Consider the following 23,931-nt stretch of genomic DNA (forward strand, 5'->3'; position numbering starts at 1 on the left):
AGGCTGCCAGACAGATTTCCAACAAGGAACCACGAATGCTTAGCGGACGCCATAAGATACATGACCACCAGAGGCTGCCTGCCAGACTTACAGATAGGAACATCAAATGCTTAGTGGACGCCATAAGACACATGACCACCAGAGGCTGCCGGCCAAACTTCCAGCTAGGAACCACGAATGCTGAGTGGACGCCATCAGACCCATTACACCAGAGGCTGCCGGCCAGACTTCCAGCTAGGAACTACAAACGCTTAGTGGATGCCATAAAATACAGGACCAACAGAGACTGCCAGCCAGACTTCCAGCTAGGAACCACAAATGCTTAGTGGACACCATAAGATACATGACCACGAGAGGCTGCCTGTCAGACTTCCAGCTAGGAACCACAAATGCTTAGTGGACACCATAAGATACATGACCACGAGAGGCTGCCTGTCAGACTTCCAGCTAGGAACTACAAATGTGGATGCCATAAGATACAGGACCACCAGAGACTACCATCCAGACTTCCAGCAAGGAACCACAAATGCTTAGTGGAAGCCATATGATACATGACCCCCAGAGGCTGCCAGCAAGACTGCCAGCTAGGAACCACAAATGCATAGCGGACATCATAAGATACATGACCGCCAGAACTGCCAGCCAGACGTCCAGCCAGGAACCACAAAGGCTTAGTGGACACCATAGGATACACAACCACAAGGCTGCCAGACAGACTTCCAACAAGGAACCACGAATGCTTAGTGGCCATCATAAGATACAGGACCACCAGAGTCTGCCAGCCGGACTTCCAGCTAGGAAACTCAAATGCTTAGCGGACGCCATAAGACACATGACCACCAGAGGCTGCCAGCTAGGAACCACGAAGGCTTAGTGGACGCCATAGGATACATGACCAGAAGGCTGCCAGACAGACTTCCAAAAAGGAACCATAAATGCTTAGTGGACGTTATAAGATATATGGCCAACAGTGGCTGCTTGGCAGACTTCCAGCAAGTAACCACAAATCCTTAGTGGACGCCAGAAGATACATGACCACCAGAGGCTGCCAGCTAGGAACCACAAATTCTTAGTGGACGCCATAAGATACATGACTACCAGAGGCTGCCGGCCAGACTTCCAGCTAGGAACCACGAATGCTTAGTGGACGTCATATACATGGCCACCAGTGGCTGCCAGCCAAACTTCCAGCTAGGAGCCACGAATGCTTAGTGGACACAATAAGATGCATGATCACCAGAGGCTGCCAGCCAGACCTCCAGCTAGGAACCACGAATGCTTAGTGGACACAATAAGATGCATGATCACCAGAGGCTGCCAGCCAGACCTCCAGCTAGGAACCACGAATGCTTAGTGGACTCCAGACATCACCAATCGATCGAGATGCCAGGATCTACAACTGTCAGGCAGTGGCGTATGCTATTCAGGAATTATTGTGGCGCTCCTTAGATGCCCGTCTGGAGAGAACAACCATCAAGATCTGCCTGGGTCACCCACCAGAGGTTGCCTGCCCGGGTAACCCACCAGAGGTTTCCTGCCTTGAGAGAACACCCATGAGGAACTGCCTCGGTCACCCACCAGAGGGTGCCTGCTTGGAAAGGACACCTCCCCCACCATAGGTTACCTCATGCATCAGGGGTCCCACAGAAACCGAAGTAGACGCAACACATGCCGCGGCATCAGCTGGGCATAGCATGTCTGTCGCCAGTCTCACCACGGGCAGTCTTCTCTCAAGGATGGCAGATAACCTAAACCCAAGGCTGTAGCAATGTCTTGGTCACAGGGAGCCCAAGACTTAACAGTGAACATCCCACAATGCCACAGTAAACGTACACGCACATTCAGGCATCAGAAACGACTAAGGGACCGCAGCCACCTTACTGAGTGAAAGGTACCACGATCATTGAATCAGATGACCATCATAGGGTCAACACCTACTGAACCAAGATTTTGCCAGCAGTCTTAGACCTGGGGATGCCCACACCAGCACACCGAAACACGAAGAGCAAGATAGACGGGGAATGTGGGGACAGGACATTGACCTACTTGTACCTATCGGAACACGGCTCCCCAACATTGCTATACTAGAAGGCTGGTCACAGGAGTAGTCATGGGCTGGCATCACAGAGATACCATCTTTCTGGATCTTTGTAATCCTGGATAGAGGGCTTGGTCACGGTAGTTACTTCAAATGGCCTAGCCATCACACAGATGGAGCAAAAGGTCCGGGTGCTTGGTACAGCCGAGGTCTATGGTTGGGTTCCTAACTCTTGCATGCCAGCAGCTGGCCGAGCTGTGGTGGCACACTAACACTGCGGTAGTGATCCCGGCTGGTAGGCCCACACACTGGTATCTCAGTCTGAACTCGGGCGAGGGATGCCAACAGCTGCACTTGCGCTCACCAGCAGCATTCAACTATCCTCATATAAGGACATGGTGTGCCTTTAAAGGGGCGGGTCCATCGGGGCAGAACGCAATGCAGGTGTTGTACAACACAACTTCACAGATGTGAGACTAACTAGGACCCTCATCTCATGGGAAGAAGTGGCACAACGGAGGAGACACCAGTGCAGTTGGCCAACTGTGGAGGCACATGACACGGGTTCAACCCCCAGCTTGCCATCCGACCACCGTGTGCCTCTGTTCCCACAACATCAACTAGCAAGTGGATCTATATTGAAAGCACACACTGTGCCACAGTGGGCATCATTGCCCCAGCATTTGCCATAGGATCTGCTGGGTAGTTAGACATGGGGCATAAAGGGTGAACTTTTGGCCAGGTGCAAACAGAGAAGCCTGTGGACATCAAATACCCAGAAGTGACATGCTCTCCCTGGGCGATCTGCCCCGAATGTGACTCATGATGTGGGCATTTCAGGAATGCCCACCTGAATTCGCTACTTTGCTGCACAGCAGCACCTGGAGGCCAGCGTGGCAGGTCGTGCACAGGTGCCCACTTTGCCTGCACTCTCCGCCAAGCTCTCGAGCTGTGCACAGCCACGGGCGTCCTAAAGTGGCCTCGAGGCACCATGTGGCGTTCTATAAAAGCCTCATCCCTTTGCACTTACTCATGAACGCCATCTGCAAGCATCCGAGGGGACTTGCTTTAACCATCTGTCCAAGCAATTATACATAAGAAAGGCTTGTTTTGGTGCATGTCTCCAAGCAATCACGTGAAAGCACCCTTCACAGCAAATGGAAAGTTAAAGAATGATCAAAAGCACAGGATGCATCTGGGTTATGCATCACCTGATGAAGGAGGGGGGACAATGAGCCCCCTGTGCCCCCACCGAGGTGTAGACATGGTGGGGCACGAGCGGGAAAGGCGCAATGCCCACTCAGTAGCCCTGTATGGCCATTCACAGCAGTTCACGTCACTCCCTTGGGCCCAACTGTGCATTAATCCTGGCCCGGCCTCTGCCCCTGCTGGAAGGGCGTTATACCTTCTTATTACTTTCTTTTCTTATTTATTATGCATTTCTTTGATCAGGTGTCAAATTCATTTGTACTGTAAATGGGTTCTGTACAGTGCCTTGGCATAACAAATAAATAGAAAATAAATACAAAATTCATCAAAGACCCTTAATGAGTTCATTCATTACATTTCCCGGCAAATGATCCTGTCCCATGCTGTCCAACCGCTCCTCTGGAGATCATTTTCTGGTCAATGTTTAAAACCCATGGCCCCTCGCTTGTCATACTCCTTCAGAGGAAGTTCCTCCTCATCCCGACGTTCAGGCAGCTCATTGAAGGTCTCCTGTCCTGGAGTGCCTGGACTGGTCATTAGTAGAGGAGTCCTTCTTCCTACACTAGCGTGGGCCCCAGAGACGTCTGCTGCATAGCGCTCAAAGGATGCCCCCCCACCCCCAAGCTTCCAGGGGGCTGTGGAGAAAAGTGAGAGGAGGGGCTTTGTTCTGCAGTGGTCCCCAGATGCATGCATGTCTCAGTCGGGATTGCGCCCTCTTATACTCCAGTTGTGGCAGTGGCACGTTTCACCTTCTTGGGTTTTGCCGTATCCACAAAAGAACAGGACCTTTTTTTTTGCATCTGTTACTCTGTCAATTTTAATGTCCTTTAGTCCCAGGAGAGTCATTTATTATTGTTTTATTTGCTTTCATTTTAATGCCCTTGCATCACTTCTGTACATGTATTTATGGTTCCAGAGACCGCTGTATTAGGCCCAACTGTATGCTATATGTTGCTGGGTAACCCTAGGCCAGTGGAAAGAGCATAGGACTTGACATGGTCCTTTCCTTTAATGCCTGTTGCACGGCACAGGCGCCAAAAACAAGCACGAGCCAATTGGATCCTCTAAACAATCGTTTATTGGCTTAATCAAGCGCCACATACCCAGGCGGGATCGGTGGGGCTCCAACAACACAGGCAGAGGCATGCAGCAAGCCTCAACTGATGCCGCAACGCGTCGTGTCGTTACTGCCACACTTCATACCGACGCGTGGATTCGGGCTTGTGGGCGCTCGTCACCACATTGAAGCGCTGAGGCTGTTCACATGCGAGACATATTCACTGATAATACAAGTCTAGTGGCATAAATGCCACCAGCAGAGCATCCTTCTTCCCGTACACTCTCATCCATGTTCCACTCCGCTTCCAAAATGCTCCTTGAACCAAAGCCTTCAACCCATAGAAGTAGACCCCTACAAGCAAGCCTACTACATGAGGCAAAAGGAAGTACTCTTGGGAGAAACTCATAGATGAGGCCATGATGAGGTTATGTGGCTGCCATGCGAAAGACGGCCACACCTGCTCTCCAGCCACACAATGCGGAACGATTATGCAATCAAGAGGAACCTGCGAAAGCCCGAGAGTGAAAGGCAAAATGGATCAAAATGGGGAAATCGCTTCAAAGGATGTAAAGACTAGCTTAGTACTCCTAGCGTCAGAGAAATCAGACTTCCTTTATTACCATCGACACAAATTCACAAAAAGTCCCCTGGCCGCCAAGCTTGGAAGTCGGACATGGAGAAAGAAAGTCTGGAGCAGAGGTCTCCAGCCAGTATCTGCTGCCTGGAAGGGAGGAGCCCGACACCCGTCTGACGGGGGCTGGGTTCGTCCTGGGTACTCGCACGCAGAGCCCCCCGAAGAGTCCTCCATGTTCCAGATGGACGGACTTCACATCGAGGTTGGGGGTGAGGGTGGCATGCCTGGAAAAGAAGCAAGTTGCAGCATACAAGCTGCAGCACCTTGCTGATATGCAGCATACAAGCAGCAGCACCTTGCTGATATGCAGCAGTGCCTTGGTGATATGGTGACCCTAGGTTAAAGTCGCACATGCAAGCAGTAGTGCTTTGCTGACATCGTGGCCCCAGGTTAAAGTTGCAGCATGCAAGCAGCAGCAGCGCCTTGGTGATATGGTCACCCCAGGTTAAAGTTGCAGCATGCAAGTAGTAGTGCCTTGGTGATATGGTGACCCCAGGTTAAAGTCGCACATGCAAGCAGCAGTGCTTTGCTGACATCGTGGCCCCAGGTTAAAGTTGCAGCATGCAGGCAGCAGTGCCTTGGTAATATGGTGACCCAAGGTTAAAAGTGCATCATACAAGCAGCAGTGCCCTGGTGATATGGTGACTCCAGGTTAAAGTTGCAGCATGCAAGCAGCAGTGCCCTGGTGATATTGTGACCTCAGGTTAAAGTTGCAGCATACAAGCAGCAGCACCTTGCTGATAAGCAGCATACAAGCAGCAGTGCCTTGGTGATATGGTGACCCCAGGTTAAAGTTGCAGCATGCAAGCAGCAGTGTCCTGGTGATATTGTGACTCCAGGTTAAAGTTGCAGCATGCAAGCAGCAGTGCCCTGGTGATATTGTGACCTCAGGTTAAAGTTGCAGCATACAAGCAGCAGCACCTTGCTGATAAGCAGCATACAAGCAGCAGTGCCTTGGTGATATGGTGACCCCAGGTTAAAGTTGTAGCATACAAGCAGCAGCGCCTTGCTGATATGTAGCATACAACCAGCAGTGCCTTGGTGATATGTTGACCCCAGGTTAAAGTTGCAGCATGCAAACAGCAGTGCCCTGGTGATATTATGACCCCAGGTTAAAGTTGCAGCATACAAGCAGCAGCGCCTTGCTCATATGCAGCATACAAGCAGTAGTGCCTTGCTGACATGCAGGATACAAGCAGCAGTGCCTTGGTGATAGTGACCCCCAGGTTAAGTTGCAGTATACAAGTAGCAGTGACTCCAGGTTAAAGTCGCAGCATACAAGCAGCGGCGCCTTGGTGATATGGTGACCCCAGGTTAAAGTTGAGGTTTCTGCTCATTTCAGAATGAAAAAAAAAAATCAACACCTTAGAGATTTTCAAAATGGTTACTAAGAGTACTTTGAAAGGATAAGGATATGCGAGAGAGTGATATATAAAAGAAGGGAATACACAAATGTATGTAAGAAATGAAGGATACTTAACAAGGCTAGAGCTCGCCTGAGTTTAAATAGGATTTTCAAAACCTAGGCAGCCAAAAAAAAAATCACATAGACAATATTATGGGTTCATTAGTCATAAAGCAACATTTTACTGGTCGGTCACAAATTGTCAGTTGTAAACGAAGGGAGATCCCAAACTTGGTCGAATGGGTAAAGCAAAACATTGCTCGTCTGTAACCCCAAACAAGCTGAGCCTCTAAACAAGTCAAACACGCATGGCTCTTAGCTAGGGAAGGCAGCGAGGAGAAGAATAAAAAGCCATCCATCTTGAAAGGTAATCAGTGTCCGACTTCCTCTTTTAATTAGTAGCGCAGGATTAATGAAATTGATCAGATGCACTTCTCTTGACAGAACTGCTTGGTCACCCCTGACCTAGAACAAGGCATTTCCTCAGACAGGAAAAGAATGACTCTTCCATTCAATTTTTATACACAGATGCACCCCCGCCCCCCACTAGAGATTCTTTTATCAGGAGACACGTGCATTCATCACTTTCACGCCTCACATCTTAGAAACCTGCATGTTCGAGGGAGGTCACTAAAGTGGTAAGTCAACTAGAGGTAGAAGATTGCATTGTTTTGCGTGTGTACCCTCGTACACACTCTGCTACCCCCGCCAGTCTCCCAGGAAGAGGCTCCCTGTTGCCTCCACACATTCAAGATGGCAGCACCTGGGCGGCTGGAAAACACAGGCGGTGCACTATATTTCCTGCCACCCATGTGGCTGAGCGCCCTTCCGCTGGTGCAAATACAACGCTATTCGTCACTTGCTTTAAAACACGAGGTGATCTGAACCGCACACAAAAAGGTTAGAAGAAACAACCCAAAGCTGCCACTGCCACAAGCGATACCCTAAGGGAGCCTGCACAGGCAGGCGAAACATGCAGAAGGGATTATTTTGGGAGACCCATAGTCCGCCATGCTTCACGGGCAGTGTGAAGTATTAACCACTGGAGGTAGAGGCGTTCCTGGGGGGGGGGGATTGAGAGGGCTATAGCCCCTGGTCTTTTGGTTGTAGCCCCAGATAGAATCTCAGGGGCTACAACCAAAAGGCTAGCTAGCCCCGAGTCCCAACAGTCCCTGCATTAGCATAGCTCCGGACCTAGCAACACCCCAGACTAGAGGGCTGGTCATAGCTCTGCCGGCCTCTGGTAGGCAGGGCCCTCAAGCGATAGGGTGAGTTAAAGCACTGGTGCAAATTTGATACAGGCCGCAGCCAACAGCTCACACCATATTCTACTCTGTGGCATCGGGGCGAAAAACAAATCTACAACCCTGGTTCATGGCATCGAGGAACCCGTTGAAAATGGTTTTTCCTTTTCAAAATATTACTAGCCAAGCATCAAAAGTCAGTCGGCACGTGGCATGGAAGCCAGATCTGCACACATTCACACAAGTCACAGTTTCTTTCTCACCAGTAATGAATAACCACTCGCCAAGGTGAGGGGCAAGTGGATATTTGCTGGTTTGAGGACAGTTTAAATATACATACACAACAAGCCAATCACAAGCAATTAAAAGTGATCAACAAGCTAGAAATCTATTAAAGGTGGATTCCAAAGGCAGCGGCGTTGATACCCACCGATGAAGGCGATGGCGTCCGGGAAGAACTGTGACAGGTTCTGGCTCCAGTGGTCCGAGATGGGGATCTGCTTGTACTTGAAGTCCCCGTCGTGCTCGAACATGTTGGGCAGGTTGGGGGTCACGTTCAGGATGTACTTGATGCCGTACTTGCCCAGGACATCCAAGTTGGAGGAATCTTTGGCGCTGCCCAGGTACAGGTAGGGCAAGATCTGGACGGGGAACGCGGACTGGTTGTTGGGGATTGGGCTGCCGTCAGACTCCGTGGCACTGCTGGGCTCCCGGTCGGACTCTCCATCAGAGCAGTCGGAGCTGATCCGGAGACCGCCGAGACCCATGACGGAGGCAGGTGGGGAGGAGCTCGGGCAGGAGCCGTCCAGGCTACTTTCACAATGCTCCGGGTAGTCCAGCTGGAACTGGTTGAAGCCACCTGGGAAAATATGAAGACAAGTGCAATTTAAGATATGCAGGAGACTATACAAAAATGGGTTCACGTAGCGCTTGCTGTCATAGCACTGCACACCAACAGTATTACAACTATTACTACTTTAAGAAAGAAAAATATATTCTCCTTAAACACCCTGTAAAGACTTGGCATTACGATCACCCCACCAATATTTTCTTGGCAATGTATATAGCACCGATAGAACTCACTTTACGGCACATTGTGGTACTCATTCCATTGACATCAAAGCCAGCAGCAACCTGCTTTCAAACTTGTGACCTTCCATGTTCTTCAAACTCTACTCTCGGTGCTCAACCTATTGAGCTTCTTCACAAGGCAAACATTCACAGCCAAATGCTGATCAAATGTTCTCAACACCTCCCACTTGGTTGTTTTGTCAGGCTCAGACCTGCCAAGGAGGGAATATTAAACCACAAGCCCCATCAGCTGGACACGTATGTCCCTCCAATCAAGATGGTGCACTCATTGGGTAAATGGACACCACCCTCTCCAGCACCCCTACAGCAGGATTGAGGAAGACCCCAAAAAATTAGAAAACAGCCACTTCAAAATGTGGAATTAGTCCCCAATCACGAATTAAGAAGAGAGCCTGGAATTGTGCAAGTGTCCTCATGAAAACCAACTCACATAGTCACCACCACCACCAGTACTAACAGACCACCAACCCTGTACCGGGGGGCCCAAATACAGGTCCAGACACACCACATTAATACCAAGCGGGCTACACCACAGCAACTTCCACATGGAAGTTGCACTTATAAATTCTAAATAACCACGAGACCACCATTACAACACGCAACTGTGACTGTAAATACTTGACTGTATTGTAGCATTGTACCACCATGTAATCGACTGCAATTATTAGTCTTACAACTCGAAATCCTGCATCACCTTGTAACCGTACATAACACTGTATGTATGCCAAGCTGAGAACATGTAAATACTACGTTTCTAAGTAATCTTGTAAACTACCCGTGATACCCTAGGGTTTGGGCATATAACCAAATGTAATAAATAAATAAGGCTGGTCTAGCCAGAAGCCCCAAGACCATGCAAATGGCTGCAGTGTGCAGTAAAAGTCCCATTAGCACAGCCTGCATTGTGGCTGCCGCTCCAGGTGCAGTGCAGAGTATGTGGTCTAGATTTCCTGTAAAGTGCTGACATTGCACCATGTCAAGAAAAGGCGTGTCTGCATGCAGGCGATTTATAAAGCATCCATCCAGCTCAAAGATAACAGAGCGCTTTAAAATAAAGGGAAAAATAGAAGGGAAAGGGGGTGGGGGAGTGCGTCAGCTTGTCAGTCTATAGTCCTAATGCGTTGGTAGTGTTCCTTGAAGAGCAGAGGCATCAGATCTCGCCAAAATCGCATGAGAGAGAGACAACCAACCAGATGTTACCAGGAAGGAGGTTCCAGAACATGGGAGCAAAGCTGGCGAGCCCTTGCACTTCTTGAATTCCAGTCTGAAATATCTTGGAGTCTGGTGTTCAGTTGATAACTCCGGCAAAGGTGATCTTTGCAGCTAAGACGATGTCTTGGACATTAGAGCTTTGTCAGTGATGGGGTCTATCTAGAGTATGAGGTGAACTTTGAGGGGGTGACCAGTGCAGTTCCTGGAGTGTCCGGGGGGAAATATGGTTGCATTTCTTCCTTCCTCTCACTCTCGCGTCATGAACCATCACATCTCATTGCAGAAAATAGCTGAAAACATGGCTCCCCAAGTAGGAGATCTTCCCTCCTCTCAAAATGGCTTACGTTAACATATGCAGTACTCGCCAATATCATTCTTGCTACACAGCAAACCCCACAATCAATAAGATGGGGAATTCTCCCAGGAAAAGGAAAGAAGGGAAGTAACGTATAGTAACTGCTGCCATTTGGACGACCTCATGGCACTTTTACAGCCAGCCCCTTCATGTGTGTCACACTCGAGGAGGTAGGATGGTAGAACTGGGTTCTTTCCCCAATAACACAAGCAAATACTTGGAGACCACAATCCCCAAATGGGCACCAAATTACTGCACCAACGGAAATTGGTGCAGGCGCTAGTCTAAAGAGGCGACTGATCAAGCCCAGAGCCTACAAAGGGGCATCAAATATTAGGGGCAGAGGGTCCAAATATCCGATTATTCCCTCGAGTGGTAGGGAACATCCACAAGAGGTGGTTGAGCAAAAAGGGGGGTGGGGGCTGTGGTTTCTGGACACCGTTCATTACAGTCTGCGGACGTTACTGGAGCAGTAGCCGTTAGAAAAAAAAAAATGCACACGTCTTTGTTTCAGAATGTGGGCCAGAACTTGCCTTGGAACAGAAATACAAACCACAAGCATTAAAGTTTGCCCCACATCCCTAAAAAGAACCGTTTAGATTATGTGGGGCGGCTCAGGTTTTGGGCGCATTTGAGCGAGAAGTGAGGATGGAAATGTTCACACACAGCCAGAAAGTAAAATGTAGAAGAAAAGAAGACAATCCCTCCAAACAAGAATAGGGAGACACTACCCGAGTTTTTAATTTTTTTACTAGGACAGAGAACTAGTGTTATGGACCTGCAGCCATAAGCCCAATGGGGGCTGGCGGCTCTTCCGTAGCACAGCCTCTGCTTGGTTTGGCATATGTGATCTGACAAGAAAATTATGACAACAGGAGCACTACGTTTTATTAGCACAATATTCACTATTGCCGAAACATTGGTGAGGCGGTTAGGAATAGTTTTGTTTAGTTTGTATAGCGCTGCAAGCCCCAAGGCATCTAGTCGCATTTCTTAAAATAGAAATATTTCTAGGAATAGAATGCAGGTATGTAGGTGCTGCTGGAGACAGGAGCTATGTTGGAATTAGTGGGTCATATGGTCCCATACACCGTTTCGGTTTAGCTTTTTGCTTAGTGATTTACATTGTGTGACATGGTACCCATGCCACCGAAGTCTGAAACCTTCAGTTGTGGCCACACCCTCAATGTAGAATTAATTTCCCATCTAGCAATTTATAGAAGTACTCCATGGTAGGTGAAACAATTCACGTTTGCCCATATAAAGCCATTACTGCGAATGCAATGTATCATAAGTGTGGGGTAATAAAAACAACAAGTTTTCATCCACAGACAAATGGCTTGGTTAAACGATTTAACACGAAACTGAAAGAAAAATCAGGGTTCTAGAAAAACAAAGCGAGACATTTGAATATTTACTACTGGTGGTCAAAACTGAACATGTCACACTTAATTCACTCCCTAGTGCCAAACATTCATCAATTAGCAGTGCTCAATTATTAAATGTGGCATTCAGATTTAAAAACAATAGCATGAACAGAGATTGACGTTACTTAAAATGGCGCCGTTACAGCTTCAACGCCATGCACCGATGGATTATCATTCCAGCAAAATCCAGCTGCGCAGCAGGAAATAACCATACATCATTACAGTTCAGATCCATGTAGTGGAGTACTTGAACACGAAAACACTAAACTAACCTCAGAGGCTTGAGATAAGTGGGTAAATGTATAACAACCGCACCCAGCTAAAAGGCTCCAAAGGTGGGTGGCGTGACACGGCTGTCGCGCTCCTTCAATCATTGGCTGCTATCAAGAAGGAACCACAACGACTTCCTCAGCGGGAGAAGCCACTATTATATTCTATTCTACCAAAGCCTCAGAAAAGTGACATTGCTGCTCAGGTGCAGCTGGTGGAAAGTAAGTACTGTGACGAGGAAGATGGACGTGGAGGTAATGCCGCTGTGTAGCACACGTTTTTCCCATTAGTCCGCAACAGAAGAAAGTTGGCAGGGTCAGAAGCCCAGTAAGGTGGGGAATGTTGCACAGGGCTAGTGTTTAGTTCACTGTCGGTATGCTTGGATAGGCTTGCCTCAGGTTGATGTCTACAATCCGGCATTCCACTACCACCAGCAACCAAGCAGGGCGGACAGTCACACACAGGAAGTTATGATCAAATAATGCTTTATAATAAAACAGACGTTTGTTGTACAGTCTTCAGTTAGAGCCTCCAAGTGCAGTCCTCCTCGTTCACGCATGCCATGTTCCCCCAAATCACACGTGTTTCCTCCGTTTCTTTCAGCTCCTCATTGACCCATCACAGAATGTGTTCCTCACCCGAGAAATACGCGTCTTGGATCTTCTTTGAAACCGTCAACTGATTTGTAGGTTTCCCTACATTTATTTGTACCAAGTCTGTTCACGTTCTTGCTCCCGACACCACAAATGAAAACCAGTTGTTGAAAGTAACCAATCCAATGAGAGAGGAGTCAGGAGAGAGGGGGGGGGCAGAACCGCTGCATCACGCTACCCACCTTGTAGGGTGAGGTTTACCATCCCTTTTTGCAGGAAAGGCCTCCATAGTGAACCCGGGAGGACCGAAAACATAAAAGAAAGATGACCCCAGAGAATCACACCTCACAGTCGACCCCAACCCAGAGACCCCCACAGTATTTCAAACACCGGTCCTGGGTATAAACAGTGTGCGTTTAGCTGGATGTAAGCACTCCATATTGAGATTACAGTCCTTGCTGGTTGGAGGTTTACCAAGTGGTCCCTGTGGAGAAATCAGTTAATGCCTGTGACTGGTGTCTGAAAGGTTGGGGGTTCGAGCCCAGCCTGCCAAAGTATTGGGTTTAGTTCAGAATAGTTGCCGATTAAGGTGAGATGTCTCCTTCCCTTTCCCAAATGCCAGGATTGCTTAAATTCTTGGGACAGAGGGCCGGATTCTAGGACCTCTGATCCGCTGGGTCTAGGTCTACATCTCAACTAAAGGGCAAGTTAGATATAGGTCGTTAGTGGCTAAAGCGCTCCAATTGGCTCAGTCAACAAGTTATCTTCAGTAGAGAGCTACTCAGAGTTTTAAGCATCATGTGGCAGTCCCTCAACGAGTGCAATTATAATTCATAACGTGCTTAATACCAGCAGTGGTTTCTAAGCGCGGATCGCGATTCAAAACGGTGTTGCGCTGCGTTGTCTGGCTTCCAAGACAAATGCATTCCCTCTGAGCTATTGTTGCGCTGCGTTGTCTGGCTTCCAAGACAAATGCATTCCCTCTGAGCTATTGTTGCGCTGCGTTGTCTGGCTTCCAAGACAAATGCATTCCCTCTGAGCTATCCTTCCTCCCCAGTCGGTATTGTATATGCATTCCGTGCCAGGAACCGAGTTCTCAAAGCTACTACTCCAGCAATCCTCAAATAGGCAACAATTTGTATTCTGGATTCCTCTGCCAATATGTGTAAGAATTGGAGTAAGTGGAACTTTTGTTCAGGTGCTGCTGTGGATAAACTGTGGACAGGATTACAGCGAGCACTACGTCAAAATTACGGCTCTCAAGCTCGGTGCTCAAATTCTTTCCAAATTTGCAAGGGATGTTATGTGGCCCTTACTACAGCGGTCTGCCTTTAAATTATCGTGAACTCCGTTGTACCCCCTGCCCCATCTAACCGGAATAGCCTTGAAAAATCCCTTTAGGGTACAAAGCACGTGTCAAGCGGGTTTTCATATACAAACACCAATAAAAACCCTTTCACTGTAATTTTAAAAAGGTCTACTACAGGATTACGCTGGATTCCTCGCCACCGATTACAGACCGATAACTGAGCCCAACAAAGCGCTTGATCCAGGATGGCCCTCCCAGTCAAAAGTTGTACCCACGCTCCTCTCCATTTTCTTTTTACAACACCCGTTTCCTTGTTTTCAACACCCTTATTCCCGAGTGTAAAAAAATTACAACACATTGGCCCTCATTACGACCCTGGCGGAAATCGGAAAACGATGGCGGAAATGCAATACCGCCATCGAATAGCGCTCGGTGCGACTATGACCCGTCACCGCAAAGTACGAAGCCATTAGCGACACCGTAGTGAACGCCAACGCTAACTGCACCAAGCACGCGCGCGCGCGCCATGCCAAACCGCAAACACCACCATGGCGCAAGGGTACGCCAATTCCGACCCTAGCGGATATGTACCTAACGCCATCAGGCATGGCGTAATGTACCATTCCGCCATGGCGAGAAGTACGGCATCGCGAATCAACCGTAAACGGCCCCACTGAGTGCCTGTACACCGCTCCCTGCCCACAAAGTACAACTCCCCGTAGGTGCAATGAAGTCACAATGCAACCATTGAAATGTACAAGTCACCCATGCATGCCAACGAACAAAAGAAACACAAGAGGGGCCAATGGGAGCTGCAGGGCACAGATGGCACGAATACAGAAGCCATCCCAATGGACATGACCACAGTCCCCCACCAAGAAACGCACGCAAACACAGGCACCTGTGACCAGCAATATTCCGAAAATCACATCATTCCACCAGTCCACCTGGCTGACCGGCATCTGTTACACAAAACCCAATCCCCCGCCCCTGAGCATGACAACATTCAAACTGTCATATAGGCAGCCCCCATCCCTGACCTCACGGGCTTAGTAGGCAAACGCGCCCAGTACAGTACCACGCAACTAAACCCCGAAGCTGGAACCCAATGCAGATCTCCTCACAATACATCGCCCCCCAAATAGGCATATGCCACATCACTTGCAAAGAAAAACGCTACACGGGCCAAATCAGAATAGAAATTTATGCACATCAAAGTCACCAAGCCCATACAGCCATCAGGCCATGAACTCCAAAACACTAATCACCATTGTGGGCTGCATCCGCAAGAAATGACCAGCCACTACTTGTGTGTCGCCCTGTTCCCCCATGGTACACAGAGCCACATTCACGTACGAAAAGGCAACATGGAAGCGCACAGAACCGCAGGGCCGTCCCAATGGGGAGGCACTAGTCCAGCTGAAAGGCCGAAATGTTGCTCCGAGCCACCAGTACTGCGTAAGGGCATGTGGGCCATTGGCGATCGTCCCATAAGATCGTAATGCTGCTCCACTGATTAACACGAAGCAGCAGGTGTCGGGAGTAAAATCCATCTGCAGGAGTGGCATACAGATGGCAGTGGCAAAAGGGGAGGAGATACCTGTCAACCAAAAGAAAAGAAAAAGAACAGAATGGCCATCAGAACTACATTCGAACAACTCACTTCAATGATCACACGAAATCCACAGCCATATGCATGCTAGCCCACTCAAAAGGATCATCACCACCCCAAAACCACTTGCGACTCATAACCATCTATATCGAGGTGCAAACACCATCACAAACGAGTGTACCTGTGCATGCGTCTGTCAAAACAGAATCCATCAGATGGGAATGTTAAGTGTCTGAGGGCGCCTCGAGACAGGGAGGGCTCAACAAGGCCAGATAGACGATGGTCCCACTATGGCAGCCCTGCATCACATAGCGTAGGGGAGGCGGATAGATCCCAAGAAGCCCTGTACATGGCAAACTCTGTATCAAATCACCTGCCCATGCATCCATTCATCATTCCCTCATCCCGGGATCAAAACGCCTGAATAATTACTCACATAACATTAGAAACATCCATTGAGTCTGTGCGTTATGCAGCCTGCAAAATCCACAGTGCCCCAGCCCGTAATTCCAGTGTTGTGAAGTAACATGTATTTGGGAACGGCCGGCCTCATCGCCCACGTAGCTTTTGCGCATCCCAAACTATTCATATCAATCATTGCTCCCTCGCCATGGGCCCTGTCTCAAGGACATTGAACAATAGAACGTTATATTTGCAGTCAGACCTGTGGGCATCTCCTCGCCGCTAGCTGGAAACCGAAAGCGCCGCCCTTCGAATTCCTCATTTGCAACATCACGTCGGAAAGGCATCTGTGGCCGTTTGAAATCACTAATTATTCCATCGAGTGCGGCTGTGTGTGAAAATGGCAACTGCCTTCACCCACGAATGGGACGCCCCGCCCGTCGTTGCAACTCGGTACAGTGATGCATGAGGGCCCACCGTTACTCGAGTACTACGTTCCACTGACCCTTCACAAGTCTGTTCGCGACTGCACAGATAGTATCGGAAACAATGGGACCACAGCAGAATGAACATATCAACCAATCTAACACGGCCATCGGGTACAAATACATGATAGCAATAGCAAGATACCATTCCCCGAATTGCAGCGTTGTGCGCGTGACGTGCTCGGCCAAAGGGGAGAGCAGTTTGCACAGGTGGAATGAATCACCACAGGTGGAGGCCATACAGCCTGAAAACACATAAATTGCACAGCCAGTCTCCTCCCACAACCACACCGAAATGCTACCGGCAGGACTCGCGATGTTGGCCCTGGGGGACCTGATAGCACTGCAAGTGCTCCAACTCCAAGAAGAAGACGAACACCAACTACAACCAGCCGCACGGAGGAGACGCAGGAGGAGGAGGAGGCCAAGGCAGGGCCAGCAAGGCCCACCAGCACAGCCACTACCACCACGCAGGCAGCCCGCAATACCACGCCTCCGAGCACATCCGTTCAACCTCACTGATGAGCAGATCCACACCCTCTACCGTCTGGACCGGGACACCATAGCCGCCATTGTGGACATGACACAGGCTGACCTTGTCAGCATGATAGATAGCCCAACCGCCATCCCACCCCTACTGAAGGTGGTGTCTGTACTCCACTTCCTGGCCACAGGCACCTACCAGCACACAGTCGGACAGTTGCATGGCATTTCTCAGCCACTGTTCTCACGGACACTATTGCAAGTGCTCGATGCCCTCCTGCAGCACGCAGACGACTACATCTCCCTACCACGCTCGGAGCAGGAAATTACAAACACGAAAGTGGGATTCCATGCACTTGCCGGCATACCGGGTTGCATTGGTGCCATCGACTGCACCCATGTGGAATTGGTCGTCCCACATGCCATGGAGGCCCAGTACCGCATCCGAAAACAATTTCATTCCCTGAATGTACAAATGGTGTGTGACTCCAACAGGATCATTACACATTGTTGTGCCCGATTCCCTGGATCAACCCATGATTCTATGGTCTTGAGGAACTCTACAATACCACGCTACATGGAGCGACACGCAGGGAACAGATCCTGGCTACTCGGTGAGTCTCATTTCATGCATGATGATGTGGGGTATGTGATGCGGCAATGACCTGGCAGGAAGGGGGGGGGGTGTGCGTACGTATCAATGGCATTCCACATCATACGTTTCTCGTCCACATACAGGTGATGCTGGATATCCACTGAAGAGATGGCTCCTCACACCAGTCCGGAACCCACGGGACCAGCATGAGGAGGACTGCAACCATGCCCACTCACGTACCCGTGTAGTCATAGAACAGGCATTCGGCCTACTGAAGGGCCGTTTCCGCTGCCTCAGCAGGTCTGGCGGGGCACTCCTGTACCGCCATGAGAAGGTTGCAAAGATGGTGATGGCATGTGTCATGCTCCACAACATGTGCGTACGTAGAAATGTGCCCATGCCCCCTGACGCAGAACTGCAAGCACCTGATGATGGTCATGATGAGGGTGGGGATGTGGCAGCACCTCATGGAGTCTGCGAGGCACCGGAGGCCCGTGACATTCGTCAGCATCTCATTGATGTATGCTTCTAGCACTCACGCCTGGTGGCTGATACATGGACACGGGACTCGTGGCACTGCGTGTGTCTGGGACATGCACAATATGGACTGTACGCCTATGATGGCCTAGTACACAAAGATCAATGTCCACACATCTCATTGGTTGATCGTGCACTTTTTATGGCATATGTGATGTTATGTTGAACACCCTATCGACCCGCCACCCAAGTGAGCCCAACACACCCCCTCCACCCTCCTACCTCCCCCCCGAACACCAGTGTCCAAAGATGCTCATTGTCAGTGGGCTGTCGCTATTGCATGCCCCCTCTGCGGGTATCAGGGGCACCCCTGCCTGTGGAGCGCAGGTTCCTTCCAGATCTACGTTGGGGGCTGCCCTGGACGGAACTTGCAACGGATGATGTGTCTGCCTGCTCACGTCCATGCATGTCCCTAAGGGTTTGCGAGAGCTCAGTGAGCACACGGCGCACTGCGGCAAGTTCGGCACATACGTCCTTGGCCGTCGCATGCAGTTCCCCCCTGAGGCTCTCGGTGCTTCTCTCCATTTGGACTCTCAGGCTCTCTGTGCTACTCTCCATTTGGACTCTCAGGCTCTCGGTGCTACTCTCGATTTGTGCCCTAAGTGTCTCAGTTGATGTTTCTATGTCTGCCTTAGTGCCCCCACATTCATCAGCATGGTCCTTGAGGAGCGTGGCCAGTTGCTGCTGTTGTTCGATCAACTGGTCGAGGGACTGTTGCCTCTGCTGGGCCATGGCCATTTGCGGGGGTGTCACAGAGGGGCTGTTGTCCTCATGTTGCCTTGCCACAGGGCTTGTGGGGGATGGCCAGTCGTCGTCTTGTGGGTGCCCCTGCGTGGTATCCTCATGTTGTACGGGATGGGACAGACAGGGGGATTGGGACAGGTCATGGATGGATCTGACTTCGGCATCCCCGTTTTCTGTGTCCGAGCATGCTGCCATCAATGGGGTGTCACCTATGGTGCTGCTGCCACCAGAGGCAGTGCCTTCTGTGGCATCCATTGGGGGGGACCTGTGGTGGTGGTGTTGTGGGCATGCTGGCTGCTGGGGTGCCTGTTGATGTTCCCTCCTCTGTGCTGCCACCTGATTTGTGCTGCTGCCGTGTCTTGATGCGTGCAGCTGAGGTGGAGGGTCTCTGGCCGTTGGTCTTGGCCCTCTTTGCAGGTGTGCTGGTAGGGGTGTCCTGTAGCTCGTCGTTTGGATCGGACCCTGTGGTGGAGTAAAGGAGGGCGAGGGTTACTGATGGGTCTGTGGGAATTGGAATGGCATTGTATCACATGCATTGGGGTGGTACCTGAGGGTGATTTGGGTCGGGGCCTTGGAGGTGCTTTGATTTGTGTGTGGAGTGAGGGTGCAGTTGTTTGGCAGCCTGCAGTTAGGGTGTGCCTGCTGCACGTGTAGTGCGTGTATTAGGGGTTTTTAATTATTTATGTATTTATTGTGGGTTTTAACGTGCGCTATCAGGCCGATGTGTGTGGACGTTCTCCTGGACATGTGTTTCTGTTGCACTATGTGGACGCATGGTACTTCACATGGATGGACTGTGTGGATTTGGCATTGTTTTATCTGGCCCACCTACCTGAATCTTCGGATGTCTGCACTCCTTTCTCCATCCCTCCGACTCCCTCTATGCTCTCCATTCCGATGGTGGAGGCACAGATTTCTTCCCAGGGGGTCAACTTGATGGGTGATTCAGGACCTCCCCCGGTGGCTGTGGCAATGTTGCGGTTGGCAGAGAGTATGCTGCGGACGCGTATCCGCAGGTCGTCCCATCGCTTGCGGCATTGCTGTGGGGTGCGGGGTGCGGTCCCCACCGCACTTACCCGCTGTGCCACCAGAGCCCATATGGTCTTCTTGTTTGCAAGTGCCGTTCTGGTCATTTGCGTGGAGAAGACGACGGCAGCATTCTCCTGGAGGGTCTCTGTTAGCACGGTGAGTTCCTCACGGGAGAAGTGGACCTGCCGCTTGCGGTCGCACGCTTTCTTCGCTACTTTTCCCATTTTTCTTGGTTTCGCTAGGGTGGGTGACGGGTTGGGGTGTGTTTCAGGGTAGTGATTTTAGTGGTTGTGTGGTTTTAGTGTTTTTATAGGTGTACGCCGGGATGTTTCCCGTTCCGGGCCCATGTTTTAACTTCCGTTTCCGTATATTTCCGGTCACCGTACTTTCCGGTAGGCGCACACTGCGGTGACCGCTAAGAGGGGTGGCGGTATTGCACCTAGGGCGCCGTACGGCGGCTGTGTGGGCCGTTTTTGGGCCATTTCCGCCATCGCGGACTTTGCACTTCCGCCGTGGCGTGGTGCTCGTGCCCGATGGGTCGGAATGGGCCGCACTTTGCTCCTTCGTGCAATGGCGGAAACGCTATTTACGCTGTGGCGCTCCGGTCAGTCACTTTCCGCAAGGGTCGTAATGAGGGCCATTGATGCTTGAAAATGTCTAACCTGCACAGGAAAACCAGACATCTGTGCATTGCCCAACTTACGTTCACATCACAGAAGTTTCACACGAGCATCTTCTGGATACAACGTGCACGTGTGCACGTCAACTTCACAGACTAGCTAGAGGTTATGCGGTGCAGGCATTTACTGTGGGGTATACACAGAATGAGGGGCTTTGGAATGCAAATGGCACTTCCCCAGTGGCTTATCAGGGAAGGGGACATTAGCACTCTCCATATAACACTTGTGTCTGCTCCAGCCCAGTAACAAAAGATAAAGACTACATGCAACAAAACAAAATTGGAGATTTCACAGTGGCAAACCTCTAAACTTCAAAAAGCACCATTTTCCACAAGCAGGATCCGTACCGCACCATATTAGGCGCCACCTCCAGGCGCTTGAGCCTTTAAGGAGCTAGACATCAGTCTAGACTGGGCCCCGGGAATACGGGGCCTCGACTCACGGTCCTTGCATTCTTAAGAAAGTGAGGAAAGCTTTACCAGACGACCATCCCAGACGTGGGGAGCGCCCCCCCCTCAGTCAGTTACACCCATACTGATCATAGAAGCTTTGGTCTTCAGTTGAAGCTCTCATGAAAGGGGGCAATGTGGTAATTGCTGCAACATGGCTGCAGTAGGAATACACTTGCTTGTATATCACTCCCACCCCGACTGTGGTGAAGCGCAGGCATATCAAGAACAGGATGAAATGAGAGCAGCGCCCCCCTCCCACCTAAGGTGCCATCAGTACCCTGGACATTTTTAGCAACTGATCATTCCCTTAAAAAGCAGGTGCATGTGTTTGGGGGTTTGTATTGTGTGTGGGAGGGGGCGTGGTGATGGGGTTTTTGGGGAGTGGGTGCAGGTCAGCAGGGAACTTGGTTCCACTACTTCTTTTCGTACACTTCGACCACTGGCTGAAATGTGCACACGGCATGGAGATTAGCAACCACATTCCCCCCTGTAGCAAGCACATTCCCCCCAGGAGCCGAGAGAACAAAGCAGGTCCTCCAAAAAAGAAACACCTGCTTGGCATTCAAAGGGCTGCTGTGTCGAAATAACACTTCCCCAAGCAGTGAGGAGGAGTGCTTCGCCCCTACACACATCTAGGCGTTAAGCAAAGCACATACTTAGCTAATTTGCAAGTCTTGGCTTTTTCTTGGCCATGGCATGATCCTTAGCCCTGGCGGTCCCTTGATTAGCGGAACCCTGGTGAAGGCTTCGTCCATCACAGGGCCAGACTGAGACGGCAGCGGAACCCTGGTGAAGGCTTCATCCACCACAGGGCCAGACTGAGACGGCAGCGGAACCCTGGTGAAGGCTTCGTCCATCACAGGGCCAGACTGAGACGGCAGCGGAACACTGGTAAAGGCTTCGTCCACCATGGGTGGAGACTGAGAGGATACCGGGACCCTGGTGAAGGCTTCGTCCACCATGGGTGGAGACTGAGACGATACCGGGACCCTGGTGAAGGCTACGTCCACCATGGGTGGCGACTGAGACGATACCGGGACCCTGGTGAAGGCTTCGTCCACCATGGGTGGAGACTGAGAGGATACCGGGACCCTGGTGAAGGCTTCGTCCACCATGGGTGGAGACTGAGACGATACCGGGACCCTGGTGAAGGCTTTGTCTACCATGGGGCTAGACTGAGACGGGCGCAGTTTTCTTGCACCGCATAGGACAGAACCATAAAGGCCCACGCTTCAAGCTCCCAGCGAGAGGAACAAGGCCCACTCCAAGCACACGCTCTACTACGACTGAGAGGGAGGTGTCCGACTCTCACACACAGCGTGGCCTAAAATCAAAGCCAGCCAAACGGTGGATTCAACGCTCGGCTTGTACTCGCGTGCCCTCTGGCCCACCCTCCTGCCCGATCCCTCCACCGCCTCCAGTGGCGCTTAATTGTGTACAGGTAAAGAAGCACTACTCCTCCTTTAGTTGGGGGCACGTGCCTCCTCGGTTAATGTTACTTTTGAAAGTTACCAGTTTGCATATACATTTGCTTTGTAGGTTTTGTGAGGTATACGTCCCAAGTTTTCACACGCTCAGAAACCCTTCCAGAGAATGCCTCCGCCCTCTGTAAATGTGTTACTGCAAGTCATTTCTGATGGAAATGGACATCCCTGTTCCTGCAACAAATGCAGAGGTCGTGGGGGGAGGGAGGAGCAAGTCCACTTCTTCAGCTGTGGCACGAGTTCACGCTGCAGCGGTCCTGTGCTGCCCCTGTACCCCATTTCTAGATGCAGCCTTGGGGGTACAGGACATCGGCGACCACTGTGGCAACCTGGGGTAATTGGGCGAGGAATACCTTCTATTATGCCAGAGACTGCCCATCTCAGGAGCAGGTACACAACTGGGCCAGGAGAACTGAAGCGAACTCTCTAGTGTGAGGACTTCCGGGAAGGCAGAAGCCAGGCGTTCCCCCACCCATGGATAATGATAAAGTTATTTATATAGCGCCTTAATCGAAAGCGCTTTACAGAGCACATATTTACATACAATATCACCCAACCAAAATTGGTACTCATTTACCGAGCTCGGAAGGATGAAAGGCTGAGTTGGCCTTGCCGGGATTCGAACCGATGCCTCCTGAATGCAGATGCGATGGTGTGCGCGCGCGTGACACTTTCGTGGCTATTGACAAACGCACGTTCCCGCGTTAGCGCCTAGAGTAGCGGCCTGATGCGCCCGGCCGAGCTTGCGCTGAGTCTCCCCCAGTCCCCCCTCCTGCACCCTAGACTGGGGATCGCATTTCCTCCATTGAAGAAGCGGACTGCCCCCAGGAGGCGGTGCAGTGTGGCGGGTGTAACCCGAGAGCACGCTTCCTCCGGGCCTCTGATGGCATGTGTGTGCAGGGGTGGGGGAGGTGTCTAGAGTGGAGTCTGATGGGCAGTCACATGCCTGCGCTAAACCTCTGCAAACACTTCCAGGGGGAGGGAGGGAGGGGGTGGAATGGGTTCCCCTGCAGGCACTCACTGGAGGGAATGGTTCCAGAAGTGGGATCGGAGAGGAGGTCCTTGGAGCGGGGTAGATGGACGACCCTAAAGAGAAGGGGCTAAAAAAAAAAGGGGGTTCCGAGGGTAAAAGTCGGAGCATTCATCGTCATAGTCAGAGGGAGGGGGTGCCGGTAAAAGGTGAACTGCACCGGTTACCTTAAATAAGGGGTCCATGTGTCCCTCTACCAACCTCACGAACGGCACCGGACGTTCGTGCTACATTAGGGCCCTGCACTGCAGAACTCGGTGCAAATAAGGCATTCTTGGCAAAGAGCCAACGGGCGGGGGAAGGGGGGGGGCGCTCCGGAAGGGAACCCGATGCTGCGAAGACTGCTGCAATCCGAGGCTGCAGGAACTAACACGTCCCAGCGCTTCCAACACACGCGGGGGGGGGGGCGTCTAGGGCCGGCGGGCATCCCGCCCCCAAGCTGGCACAGGGCCGGGCCTCTCACACGAGTCTTGCCGCCCGAAGACTCCCTGGCAGCACTGCGCCGGGCCAATGGTGACGTGGGGCCCTTACAGGGGGGGGGGGGCACAAA

The 23,931-nt window shown here is 50.9% G+C and overlaps 1 protein-coding gene across 1 annotated transcript in view; it reads right to left on the reverse strand.

Annotated features, from left to right (window-relative positions):
- Nucleotides 1-23,931, reverse strand: part of DUSP7 (dual specificity phosphatase 7) — a 48,235-nt gene that overhangs the window by 18,380 nt on the left and 5,924 nt on the right. The window contains exon 2 of the mRNA XM_069643194.1: nt 8,021-8,449. Coding sequence (XP_069499295.1) covers nt 8,021-8,449 — 429 coding nt within the window. The remainder of the gene's footprint in view (nt 1-8,020; nt 8,450-23,931) is intronic.

The sequence above is a fragment of the Ambystoma mexicanum genome, chromosome 2p, assembly GCF_040938575.1.
Source record: "Ambystoma mexicanum isolate Mex_15411 chromosome 2p, UKY_AmexF1_1, whole genome shotgun sequence".
NCBI classification, from domain to species: domain Eukaryota; kingdom Metazoa; phylum Chordata; class Amphibia; order Caudata; family Ambystomatidae; genus Ambystoma; species Ambystoma mexicanum.